This window comes from Antechinus flavipes, chromosome 1, assembly GCF_016432865.1.
Source record: "Antechinus flavipes isolate AdamAnt ecotype Samford, QLD, Australia chromosome 1, AdamAnt_v2, whole genome shotgun sequence".
In the NCBI taxonomy this organism is placed as follows: Eukaryota; Metazoa; Chordata; class Mammalia; order Dasyuromorphia; family Dasyuridae; genus Antechinus; species Antechinus flavipes.
In genome coordinates, this window is record NC_067398.1 from 656406032 (window position 1) to 656418611 (window position 12580).

The 12580-nt window shown below is 49.0% G+C and overlaps 1 protein-coding gene across 4 annotated transcripts in view; it reads right to left on the reverse strand.

Annotated features, from left to right (window-relative positions):
- Positions 1-1582: 1582 nt before the first annotated feature.
- ADGRL1 (adhesion G protein-coupled receptor L1) overlaps positions 1583-12580 on the reverse strand; it is a 61162-nt gene continuing 50164 nt past the window's right edge. For 2 of the 4 annotated variants that reach the window (XM_051971691.1, XM_051971690.1), the window contains 13 exons: positions 12386-12508; positions 11062-11276; positions 10224-10394; positions 9557-9766; positions 9116-9336; positions 8697-8763; positions 7840-7931; positions 7329-7497; positions 7039-7167; positions 6799-6895; positions 6555-6683; positions 6152-6169; positions 1583-5660 (listed from right to left, as the gene is read on the reverse strand). In XM_051971691.1, coding sequence (XP_051827651.1) covers positions 4921-5660; positions 6152-6169; positions 6555-6683; positions 6799-6895; positions 7039-7167; positions 7329-7497; positions 7840-7931; positions 8697-8763; positions 9116-9336; positions 9557-9766; positions 10224-10394; positions 11062-11276; positions 12386-12508 — 2381 coding nt within the window. In that variant the 3' untranslated portion in view covers positions 1583-4920. The remainder of the gene's footprint in view (positions 5661-6151; positions 6170-6554; positions 6684-6798; positions 6896-7038; positions 7168-7328; positions 7498-7839; positions 7932-8696; positions 8764-9115; positions 9337-9556; positions 9767-10223; positions 10395-11061; positions 11277-12385; positions 12509-12580) is intronic. The other 2 variants (XM_051971693.1, XM_051971692.1) reach the window with 2 other exon arrangements.

Sequence of the window (12580 nt, forward strand, 5' to 3'; positions counted from 1 at the left end):
GTCACAGAATGTCAAAGTGTATGTAGGTATAGTTTGTATTTCTTATAAAATTCTTTTTTTTTTTTAATTTTTTTCTGAGACAATTGGGGTTAAGTGACTTGCCCAGGCTTCCTAACATAGCCAGGAAAAGTTAAGTGTCTGAGACCAGATTTGAACTCAGGTCCTCCTGACTTCAGGGCTGGTGTTCTGTCTACTACACCAACTAGCTGACCCTCAAATTCTTTATAGAATTTCTCTACTTCGATTTCCATATAGCCTTATTAATTAGTTCATGAGCTAAATTTGCTCTCATGGTGACCTTTTTGCAAATATCAGGATCACTGGAGTTGTAGATAACCAAATGTCTTACAAAATGATGTTGCTTGATGCCTTTGGGCATATGATAAAACAAACTAATTTCTTAGTCTCTTCATGGGATTGGTTAACTGTGAGCCATCTTGCTTAGTTGCAAAACTTATTTTTTCTAGTTTCATTTCTATCAAGATTGACATGATTCAGTTCCTCCTGTAATATGTGTGGTTGTTGGTGATTAGACAATGATCTCATATTTATATTAATAACCAAGGTGAATTGACTGAGGTAAATTTTAGAGTCTAAAAACTCTGCTCCGACCTTTTCTCCAACTCTGCTGCCATCATTGTAGAAGCAGAAGCAAGCAGAACTGAGGGACATTTTGTGTTTTCTTTGTTTCTTGGGTTGCTATGACCAAGGAATTCATTGACAAGTGGCCAACCTGCTGGTGGTCAGTTTCTCGTTTGTGGCTAGATTGACTTTTAGAAAGCAGACTCAGTCTGTTGTCAGAACCATACTTGGAACTTTTGCAGCATGTTAGAACTTGACGTGGCTTAAACTGTGTTATCAGGGCCCTTAAGAATCCAGGATCCCCCTCTATCCTAGGAGAAGGTATCAGTGTGGGACTTTATAGGGGCTAAAAATAACTTATCACATATGGTTAGGATTTGTCTCAAAAAAAGAATACAGCACTCCTTGGAAAATACACAATGAAAAGTTCTGTCATTTTAAATATATATACACCATAGAGGAAAGTTTATAGTGATAAAGAATGAAAGATAAAGAAATTGGACAGGGAAATTGTCAAGAGAAATTAAATCAGAATCTTCCTAACATACATGTGTGTGTTTGTATGTATGTTGTCCCCCTCTAAAAAGGAGTTGAAAATTTTATTCATCATACTTACATTTAATGGTTTCAAATCTCAAAGCTCCGGTTTTTGAGCAAGGAAAGATAATACATTTGAATCCTGGCTTTGACCCTTGGACTATTAAATCTGGTTGTTTCATTTAAATCTCACTGAACCTCAGTCTCCTCATCCATTAAATGGGGTTAACATCCCGTGCAACCTATCTCTAAAGGTTGTTGGAAGAAAAACCACTTCATACCTTAAAGTTCTATATAAATTATATTAATACATCCTGGGGACAAAGTCCTTGGGCAGAAATGACCATTTCTCCCTTTGAATTGTTTTATCCTAAGACATAATCACCCCAAAGAACTTGTCATGGTCCCTCTCCCACCTATTACTCATTTTATACCCCAAAATAAATCACTCCGCTCTACTGTGTTTCAAGAAATCTTATTTTCTTTATTGTTTGATTTTTTTTTTTTGACTCGACAATGGTTTCTTTTTTTTTTTTTTTTGGAAGTTTTTTCTTTTTTTTTTTCTTTTCTTTTTTTTTTTTTTTTGAAACGTACTCGTCTTTATGAGTCTTTTGTTTTGTTCTCGTTAAATGCACTCGACCCAAAATTGGTTTGGCATATCGAAAAGGAGTAGACCAAGGTGGGGCAGGTGGGTGGTGGGAGGACAGGAGGAGGGAAGCCCAAACGGACAGAGAGAAAGCAAGGGTGAAAAGAAGGGTAAGAGGAGACAAGACAGATGGGAGAGAGACAGAGAAGGACAGACAGAGGGTAAGAGAGGCAGAGACATAAAACAGGGAAAGAAGGCGAGGGAACCAAGAAAAATGAAAATCCAGAAACTGCCTCCCACAAAATTTTAAGAGGGAAGGAACTCATGAGCCCAGGAAAAGGAAAGTAGGGGGAGGAAACCAAGAACCTTCTCTATACAGTGGGTCCTATCCCAGCTGGGGTGGGGGTGTCAAGGCACCAGGGCTGGTTGGGGTGGGAGAACAGTTGGGTTCTCTAGGGTGGCTTGGAGCTGGGCTGCGATGGTCTTTGTGTCCCCACCAGGGGGCCCTGCCATGCAGCTATGAGGCCTAGGAACCCTTGCTGTTGCTATCCCTGTCCTTGCTAGATGGGAACCTCCTGACTGACTTCACCCTACCCCCATGATTGTCCATGTCTGGGGAGATAAGGGGAGGGTGTGTGTGGTTGGGGGCGGGGAGTGGGACTCCTTACATTCCTTCAGGTTCTACAGAAACCCAGGAGTTCCCAATCCCCAGCTGGTGTCATATGGCTGCCCCAAGTTTGAGGCAGAAAGGATCGGGGCCCTCTAGGCCTTCTACCCGCCAGCTCCATTCTCTCTCCTTCCCCCCCCCCCCAAATTGGGCTTTTCACTGCCCTCCCCTACCCAGGTGGCCCTTTGCTACAACCAGGGAATCGAAACAAGAGGTCACGGGGATATAACTCCTTCCCTAAGTCTCCCAAGCACAGAAAGAGGGGAAATGTGGGGGGAAAATGGTAATGCAGGGCCTTTGGATGGTCCTTGCCTTCCCCAACCTGCCATTCAACCCAGGGGCTCCTGATAAAGTGAATTTAGCACTTCTACCACAGAGTCATTTTATCTTACCTAGGAGAGCAAGAGATGGAGATACCATGTTCTCCTTCTGTCCTTTCCACCCCATCCCCTAATGTGGGACAAAGCCACCATTCTTTGGTTTGACCCCTTCTCCCCCACATGATGGGGACAAGCCAGCCCCAGCTCCCCAGAGGAGGGAGGGGGTTTCTAGCAGCAAAAAGGATTCCCCCAAAACCCCTTAAGTCTCCTCCTACCACACATACTTATTCCCCAATTACTCCCTGGAGCTCCTGTCCCCCAAACCAAGAAGTTAATGGCAGCAGCAGGCTGAGACCCAAAGATGTTAGAAAACTCATGGCACTTGTGAGAAAAGTGGTGGAGGGTGTGAGGTGGAGAAAGCAGGAATGGGGAGAGGTCACCCTTTGGGAAAATGGCCACAAGGGACTCCAGGGACAGGGCATTGTAGCAACACTGCACAGTTGAGCTGTCCCATTCCTACCCCAAAAGGCATGGAGAGGAGCCCTTAGGTGAGGATGATGAAAAAAAGGTTGAGAGGAAGGGAGAATATAGCAGGGAGAGGCACTCATGAGCAGATTCCCCCCAAAAAACCAGCTAAGAAGTGTAGGAGGTTTGAAGAAACAGCCTGACTGAAGTGTCGTTCTATGCCTTCCCAACTGGGGACCCCTCACGTTTTCCAGAGAGGGGCAACTCCACCACTCCAAACCCTGACCCCAAGATCCATGGACACAAAATTCCCATTTTACCCTTCCCTACTCCAGCACCTGGGGATTGGGAGCATTTGCCTTTTTTTTTTTTTTTTTAACTCTTCCTTTAGCCCCTCTAGACAGAAAAATGACGCCTTTATCCCTTTGCCGATCCTGAGGCCCAGAAGCAATTTGCAGGTAACAGAACTTAAAGTGGTGTAGCCACCTCAGGAAAGCATCTTTGGGTCTGAGGCGTCTCTCCTTGGCAGGAAGGGAGGGGCAAGGAAAGGAAAATGGGTCCCTATTCCTGGAGCAGGCATTGGGACACATGCCCCAGGAGAGATGATGCTAGGGACTGGATTTGGAGGGAAATGACAGGAACATGGTGCCAGGAAGGAAAGAGGTTGTGTCTCTTTTGCTTCTTGTTTTGTTTTTTGTTTTTCTGTCTTTTGATTGTAAAAAGCTGCCATGGAGACCCCCACTCCAACCTGGCCAGGATGCACGCACAAGCAGAGAGAAGTCTTGGCTGCTGGGGTAGGTGGGTGGGTGGGCAGGTAGGTGGGTAGCTGCTCTGGTTGGTGGAGAGCCAGAGCTGGCCTGGGCTGTGGGCTCCCAGTGGCTTCAAGTGATGAGATTTTTTTTTTTTGTAATTTTTTTCTTTTCCATTTCGTTGAAATATTTACAGCAATGGGGGAGGAAGGGAAGGGTAAAGAGGCCCCCCGCCCCAGGGAGAGTTCCAGACCCAGAATCTACTCCCCAGAGATCTGAGCCCACAGAGCTGGGAACTGCCCCCCAAAGGGGTCACCCCCAGGGGCTAGGGGCCCCATGGGGGGTTGTGCTTAGTCAGGAGTCACCCTGGGGGGGGTCAGTGGGTACAGTCTTAGGGGAAACTCAGAGCAGGCTTGCTTCCAGGGAGGGAATGAGGGGTAGTTGGCTCAGAAGAAAGTTCGACATTTAAATCTCCAGCCACACCCCTCAATTTCCCTCCTGGGGCTTTCCCTTGGGCTAGAACCCCCAGTTTCAGGGGAGTAGGAGGATACACAGAAGGCTGTCCATCTGTCCTTTGCCCTGACAAAAGGCAAATTCTTCCTTGGGGTGGGGCCTGCAAGGTTTCTGGCTGCAGAGGAACCACTGAAAGGTTTGGCAAAGTGGGGTTTTGGCAACCGCTTTACCCCTGGGCAGGAATTGAGGGACTGTGCTCCTCCAACATCTTGCCCATCTATCCCAAAGGGGCCCTCAGCTTATCCCCATGATACTCCCCCAAAACAGCTGGTGCATGTGGCTGTTGGGAACTCCTGCGTACCCTGTACATCAGGGACCCTGCCCCTTCAGAGTCCCCTAAAAGGGGAATGATAGGGCCCATCGATGAGGGGTACAGCTGGAGAGGCCAGCCTGTCTCATACTCCATTTAGTTCACCCTCTATTTCCCCAAAGTCCTCTCCCATCCAGGGTCCCCCTCCCCTGGCACTGGGCCACCCAGTCCTCTGGGTCCAATGGGGCCCCTTAGAGGCTGGTGACCAGCTGCATCTGGCCATCACCATCAGGCCCTGGCCCCTCAAGGCCTGGGGCAGCCAGGTAGCCTTCATGGCTAGGCCGCCGCACCTGGTAATAGCCTTGCAGGGGATTCCGAGCCACCAGGGCCGGGCGGGAGGTGTAGTAAATTTCAGGAGGACCAGGTGGGGCCGGAGGGGGGGGTGGAAGGGCCTCACTGGGCCCTTCTGGGCTACTGTCCGGGTAGGAGGGCGAGTCCCGCAGGTTGGCCCCACTGGCATAGAGCGAGTCCCGGCCAGGAGGGGAAGAGAGGGGTCGGCTGACTGCCCCATCCTCAGCCGCACAGCTCTCTGATTCGTCCAGGTCGCTCTGATACAGCACCGACTGGGCCCGGGGCAGCAGCAGGGGCTCCTCCAGGGCCTTGTAGAGCAGTTCAATCTCAGCCCGGTCAGCCCCCCCGGGCGCCCCTGCCTCTTCATCCCCACCACTACCTGGGACTGGTGGCACCGGGGGCTCAGGTGGTGGGGGCCCTTTGGCTGCCCCACTGCTACCCCTAAGATTGTTGTGCACCAGCTCTGAGATGATCATCTTCTCAAAGGCAGCAGCATCAGCCAAGTTTCGTCCTCGGGGTGGTTCTGGACCCCCATCCCCTGGGGGGAAGTCACCACTTCGTAAGGAGTAGCTGTTGTTAAAGTTGCCATTTAGTGGAAGGGTGTCCATGCCACATGCATCCCGGCCTCCTAGAGGGTGTTCTGTAAGACAGATGGACTCTGGTCAGACAGATGGCCAAGATGGATGGGAACACGGTGAGAAGGAAGCCATGGGGAGCTGCAGGTGTGGGTGGACTGATGAGCAAGGGACCATGTGAGGGGCAGGGCTAAGTTTTTCTCTCAGTTGCTCTCTACGACTCTTCCCATCACCCTGGGAGTTAAGCCCTTCCCCACTTCTTACCTCTCACCTGCAGTTGGGGACACTATTCCCTGTTCCAACTATCTCCATCAGAGAGAACTAGCTTTCTCAGGCCATTCTATCACTCATCAGGAATTCTCCAGGGCATCCTGAGGAGTCATAGCTAGGGGCTTAGACACTTAGGGATATGAGGGGCCAAGGCTGACCCTGCCTAGAGAGGAGGGCAATCCTGTATATTCTGACCCACACTTGAGGCCATCCCCGTCTGGCAGCAGCTACTGCCTTAGACTGTCTCCCACCTCCTGAAATATTACTGGAAAAGGGTAGGACGTACTGGGCTCCCGGTAGCTCCCTGTAGGTTTGCATGAGGAGAGAAAAGAAGTTTAAAATGAGATTGGTCCAGAGATACCATCTCCCAACTTCCAACATCTAGCCCCCAATCCAAAGGTTATGAAATCTTCCCTCAAAGAAAGACCTACATACCCCATGCTCATCTGTCCCCCCCCAAAAAAAAGTATTCTTATAACAACTCAATTTCTTTTAGTGGTTTGAGGTTCACAACAATTCTGAGGCAAGTATTATTATACCCATTTTCTAGATGAGGAAACTTGTCTGTGGTCACAGAGTAAAGGAGCTGCATTTTGAACCCAGATCTCCCAATTCCAAGCCCCACACTTTACACTACAACCAACCATGGTGCTTTTTTTCAGCTCTGTCCCCACAGGTAGTCCTTTTACCTGGGGAGTTGAAGACGGGGGGCGATGAGGGATTGAAGCCCACAGACTCAGCAATGAGGGTATTGTAGGGGCTGGTCCCACCTCGAGGCTGCAGGACAGGGTTGGTTAGCAAGTGGTTTCCCATGGTACCTAGCAGAGGAGAGCCAGGGGTCAGAGATCACCAGAGAAACCAGAGGTTGACAGAATTTCAGGACTAGGACAGGAAACTTAAGTGTCAGGAAGGGCTGGGCTGTCAGCCCCTCACCTCGGTTCAGGGTTGGAGTACTATTGATATCTCCAGCCATAAAGGATGATTCTGTCTGCTTCCTCACCGTGTCATTCCACATCCTTCGAATTCGGCTCTAGGAACACAACACAAGGCATGGAAGGTGATTGGAGGGCTCTCGGTGCCAAGGCTGGTGACCCCGACCTTCTTTTCCTACCAGAAATCTGCTTCATCAGCCCCACCACTGAGCCCCTAAGCCTTGGCAGCAGCCCTACATACCTGGGTCCCCGTATAATAGCGGTTGTTGCTACGCATTGCTGAGGTCTTGAGGGAGCCGTGGGTACCTCCAGGGGGTGGTCGGATGCAGCAGTAGGAGTGGCGCAGGCACTTGCTGTACTCCTTGTGCACCTGAGGAGTGGAGGAGGAGGCAGGGGTGGGTCAGTCAGAGTAGGAGGAAGAGGGCTAACTCAAGCACTCTGGGAAGAGGCTGGGTTACAGGAGTCTTGAGAAGGGCCTCGGAGTGGAATCCAAAGGGGATAGACCTGAATACTTGAGCTGGGTCCTCTTACCTTCTTCTGCAGAGCGCAGTGAAAGACAAAGATGAAGACCCCCTGGAAGGCATTGAAAGTGGTGAAGAGATAGGCCATGACTACCGACTCCTTGTTGATGAAGAGTAGGCCGAAGGCCCAGGTGAGACCCAGAAGGAAGAGAAGGGCTATGGCCCCCAGAGCCCAGGATCTATAGATGGGGGGAAAGGTGAGCAGAGAGAAAGCATCAGAGTCAATTTGCTCTATAGCAGCTTCTTGGAGGAAGTCAAGGTTCCAGAGCAGAGGAACAGCTTAGGTTAAGGTGGGGTGCATAGATGAAAGGCCCTACAGAAAGGGGCGCCATCCCTCAGCCCATCCAACCCCAGATGGTCCCCCTTGCCTTCAGCCTCCTCCAAATTGGCTTGTTGGCAATAAGCCAATAGGGTCTTTAGCCAAGCTGAGCCCAGGGTTTGAGCCCAACAATTGGTCCCTAAAGGCCGGAGCTGGGGGCTCCCGGGCTGGGATATCAAGTTATCCTCAGGTGGCCACTTACTTGATGTTGTCCAGGCGGCTAGAGTCAGGCTTGAGCACGGAGGAACTACGGATCATCTTGTGAAGTGTCACCATGAGGAACACCAGATTCACCTGAGAAATGAGGAAAGGAACAAGGACAGGGTGGAGGCCTGGTTAGGCTACTTGGCTTGGCCCATGATGCTCACAGGCCTTAGCCTACCTAGGTCTAGTGTGAATGCTAAAGGGAAAGAACCTTGTGGTCTGATGCTGGAAAGGGGTTCTCACTCTGGGTGCCCAGGGGGTAGCCTGGGGTTATTTGGTTTTTCCATTCTTATACCCACACCCATCAAAAACTGGAAACCTCTATAAAAGGGAAAGTAGGAGCCACTGTATATGAGAGGAAGATTGGAAATCCTCACTGTACAGGGATGTAGTGTCACTAGATTTGGAAGTGAGATAACTAATGATTAAGTTCTGGCTCAGCTACTTATTGCCTGCATGACCTCAGGCTAGTATTTAATATCTCAGTTTCCCCATTTGTAAAGTGAGGAAGTTGTTTTAGAGGACTTTTAAATTCTTTTCTAGCTCTGTGGAAGTGTGAGATTCTGTATGGGGGAGATTAGAAACCATCCTTCTTTGGGGGAGACCAGACACCATAATTAAATAATTAAACAAGAGAAGATTTAACAGCACCATTATGTAGTGAAGAAGATTAGTTCCATTTTTTGGGTCTCGAAAAGAGCAGGGTAGAATGGAGGTATAGATGTGCAGGGTACAGAAATATCTCCTTTTCAGATTTTGGGGCAAGCCCCTTAGGGATGATTAGAAGAATTAGGGGGTGAAGACCACTATAATCAAGGGAGCTTGTTAAGTCTGGGGCTCTCTCCTCTGACTCACCACAATGACAAATGAGACAGGCCCAATGAAACTCCAGATGAAATAATTGTCTACTCGGAGCCAGCAGCTGTCAGACATAGAGGATAAGGTAGAGGTTATGATGGGAAAGAGGAAGGAGAGTAAGCATTTGTATAGTGCACCTACTAAGTTCTAGGTATCGTGCTAAGCACTTTACAGATATCTCATGTAAGAGAAGGACCCAGGGGACCGAATAACTCCACCTCCACCACCACTAGGACTCCCCATTTTGTCCCTGGGGGACTGATTCTACTTAGTAGGGTGGGGCCTTGGGCCCCAGATTTCTTTGGAGTCAGGAGGATGTACTCTCATGCCTGAATGGTCCCATCCCAAGGACTAGTGTTGTCTGGGGGTTTAGGAGAGCAGATGCCAAAGAGACTAAGGGAAGAGCAAACACTCACGCCTTCTCAGTGCCGTAGCTTCGATAGTCGATGGCGGCAGCGATGCCCACAACCAGGGCTGGGAAGCAGTAGCCACCCAGGTAGTAGTATTTGGTGCGTGAGTACTCGCTCTCAAACACCTCCACCAACAGCAAGTAGAGATGCACGCCCTCCAGGCACAGCCAAGAGAAGGCTGCCAGGAAGAAGTAATGCAGCAGCCCCGCAAAGATGGGGCAGGCGATCTAGGGGCACAGGCACCAGGCATGAGGGGGAATGGCCATGCCCAGGCCAGTCCTCCTGCCATGCTCCCAACCCAGCTGTTGCCCACTCCCCCCAAAGCTGGAAAAGCCCAATGTTGGCACATTTTGGACATAGCAAGCTAATGCTGCCTCCCTCTCCTCAAAACTGGAAAGAAGCCAGCCCTGTCGCCCTGGGCATCGGGCTGCCTGCATCCTAACCTACCTCATATTGGGTCTTGTCAATGCCAACAAGGAAGAGCAGCTCAGCCAGGAAGAGGTTGATGCAAAGATTCTTGTGGATGGTGTTTCGGTCAGTCTGTAGCCCCCGAAGGAAGCAGAAGGTGGAGATACAGATAGCCAGGCAGACAAGGGAGATCACAATGCCCACCCAAGTGATGACAGACAGCAGCAATTCATTGATCCGACCTTGGTACTGAGGAGAAACCAGAAAGGCAATTTTAGGATCTGTGACCCTAACTTTGGCTCAACCAGAGCACCATTTGTAGGAAATTGCTAAGGATAATATGGACCTCATTGGACCACCCATCTGAACCTTCTGACCCTTCACCAGCTGACTTGAGTCCCACCCTCTTGTGTATGGTTTACCCCCTTCCCCCATGCTCTAGAATGAGAAGTAATGAAACTAGTGCTTCCCCATCAATGTCAGGGGAGAAGGAGGCAATTGAGACAGAGCCAGGAAAAGTAGCCCTTTCCCCTTGTCATTTCTACTGCTCCATCCAGCCCCATGCCCTGAGCCAGGGGAGGTATTGATGGCTCCCTAGGCCCAGGAAATTGGGATTCCCTTGGCATGCCTCATGTTGTAATGCCATGCAAAGCCAGGCTAACAAGCAGGCCCTGGCCCAGTGGAGCTGATGGAGCCACTGGCTTACGATCTCACGGTGAGCCATGAGCACGGCAAAGTTAGTGAGGTGGCTGCAGGCACAGGTGGTATGGGTCTTGTTGGAATCCACCAGACGACAGCCCTGGGTCGACCAGTAGCCCAGCATGGAACGCTCTGAGTAGTTCCAGAAGGAGCAGTTGGCATTGAAGTGGTTCTTGGCCTGTTGTGTGGTGGTAGTTGGGGGGTGTCAGAGTATTACAGTGAGAGGCAGCAGATCTGTGGAGTCCTCTCCAACCCCTCACCCCCACCAGGCTACAGCATAGCCTCAGACCCAGACACAGCCACTGAATAAGTGCCATGAGGTGGCACAGGTTTGTAAAATAAGAGTCAAGATAAGGACTTGGCACTCCATGCAGAGTAGGAGGCAATATAATAATAATAAAAAAAAAAAAAACCCACTGAACTAAGATAGAGTATAGAGTCTTGGGTTTAAGCCTCAAATCAATCTGTAAAAAACTATGTCAAGTCAATTAGGGCATTGCCACAAGGAACCAGGAAGATTCCCTTCAAGTTCAAAAATTCAAAGATCTAAATTTAAAATGATCCTGCCTGGAATAGGGATCCTAAGTACTAGGATCAGAAATTACAGACTGGGAAGAGGAGATCTGATGGTTTCCTTGCAATGGTCTCAGTGCTGGGGAATGAACTCATATATTATATGGGGACATGGTCCAATAAGTTCTGCCCTGCCCATCTTTCCCTCCCCCAGACAGAGAACAAGATGGGACCCCTGGGAGGGTAGTGCTCTCGCCAGGCAAGGATCCTCAGAATCATCCCGAAGAGGTGAGTATTGTGAGAGTCAGGAGGGGTCCGTTTCCAGGGCTTACCTCTAGATGGGCCACAGTGAAGATGACTGGGTCCATGAGGAACACGCGGCTAGATTCTTTGTTGATGGAGGCTGCAATGACTTGGGAGTTCACCACTAGTGCAGCTCCCCCAGGGCCCCCGGAGCCGGCCTCCCCTGCCAGCTTCACTGTGGCATTCTCCGTGGACAGAAAGAGGCCCAGGTTGTTATAAAGGATGAAGACAACTTTCACCACTCCTGGAACAGAGTGTGGCGAGAGCCGTGAGCACCGCTTCAGATCCTTGCTCCAGTGTTTACAATTTCCTACCTTGGAATCTTAATCCTCCTTGTCCTCAATTGTAAATTGGGAGGGTTAGGCCAGATCAGGGGTTTGGGTGCTGTTGCTGGTGGTTTTTAAAAGTTTTACTGTACCATGGGATCCTCTGGCATTGAAGCCTTCTATGAAGCCCATGGACTAGTGGATTAATATGCTTAAATGCTTAAAATAAAATACTTCAGAGTATAAAAGTAATCAATTACATGGAAATAGTTTTCAGAATTAAAAATGTTCACAGACCTACCCTCTATCAAACAAGTTAAGAACCCCTGGTAGAGATGACTTCTGAAATCTTTTCTAGCTCTAAGTCACTGACTTGCAGCATTGGAGAATTGGAATAGACCTTGAGAGTCCTTTAGTCCAATGCATATATAAAAACTGCTATATACCCTGTTTAAGAAGTACTAGGGAAGCCTCTGCTTGAGGATCTAGAATAAAGGGAAACCATTACCTCCTAGCACAGCCTATTTTATTTTAGGACAGCTCTGATTTTCAATATGTTTTTCTTGACATCAAACCTGAATTTGTTTTTGGGGTTTTTTTCCCAACTCTTCCCATTCATTGCACCTGTCTCTGCCTCTGAGGCTAACCAGGGCATGTTTAATCCCTCTTCCATTTAACAGAGTGGATAATGAAACAGATACTTGAAAATGGTAACTATGTCCCATTTTTATTCTTCAAACTAAATGTCTCCAATATGGTGTAAATTCAAGGCCTTTCACCATTCTGGTTCCCCTCTGCTGGATGTTCTCCAACTAATCCACATCCTCTCTACATGTGGTGCACAAGACCCTGTTTCTCCAGATATGGTCTGACCAACCTGGACAGAGTAAAATGGCACAAGCATCTCATATTCCTTAAAGCTAATGAATGACTGCCAGAATCCCATCCTGGAGAGCATCCCATTCACTTTGCCCCCTTTGGTTTCTGAAATAGCTCTCAGCTCCCATGATGAAGTTGAATGCTGGGGATTATTAGAGCTCAGCAATATGGGTTTACTTCCTTCCCCTTTCTTTCCCATGGTACTGACCATTACGGCTGTTCTGCTTGATGGTGTTGGCAGAAAGTTGGATAGAGTTTTCACTGGGGTACTCCTGGGGGAACACCAGTTCTTGTACCTGACCTTCAGTATTCAGCACGGTGACCTCGAGCACTGTGGAGGGACATAAGAAGTGCCTGAGTACATTTGGTTCTGGCCTCTCCCCTGAGAGGGCCTGAAAAAAGA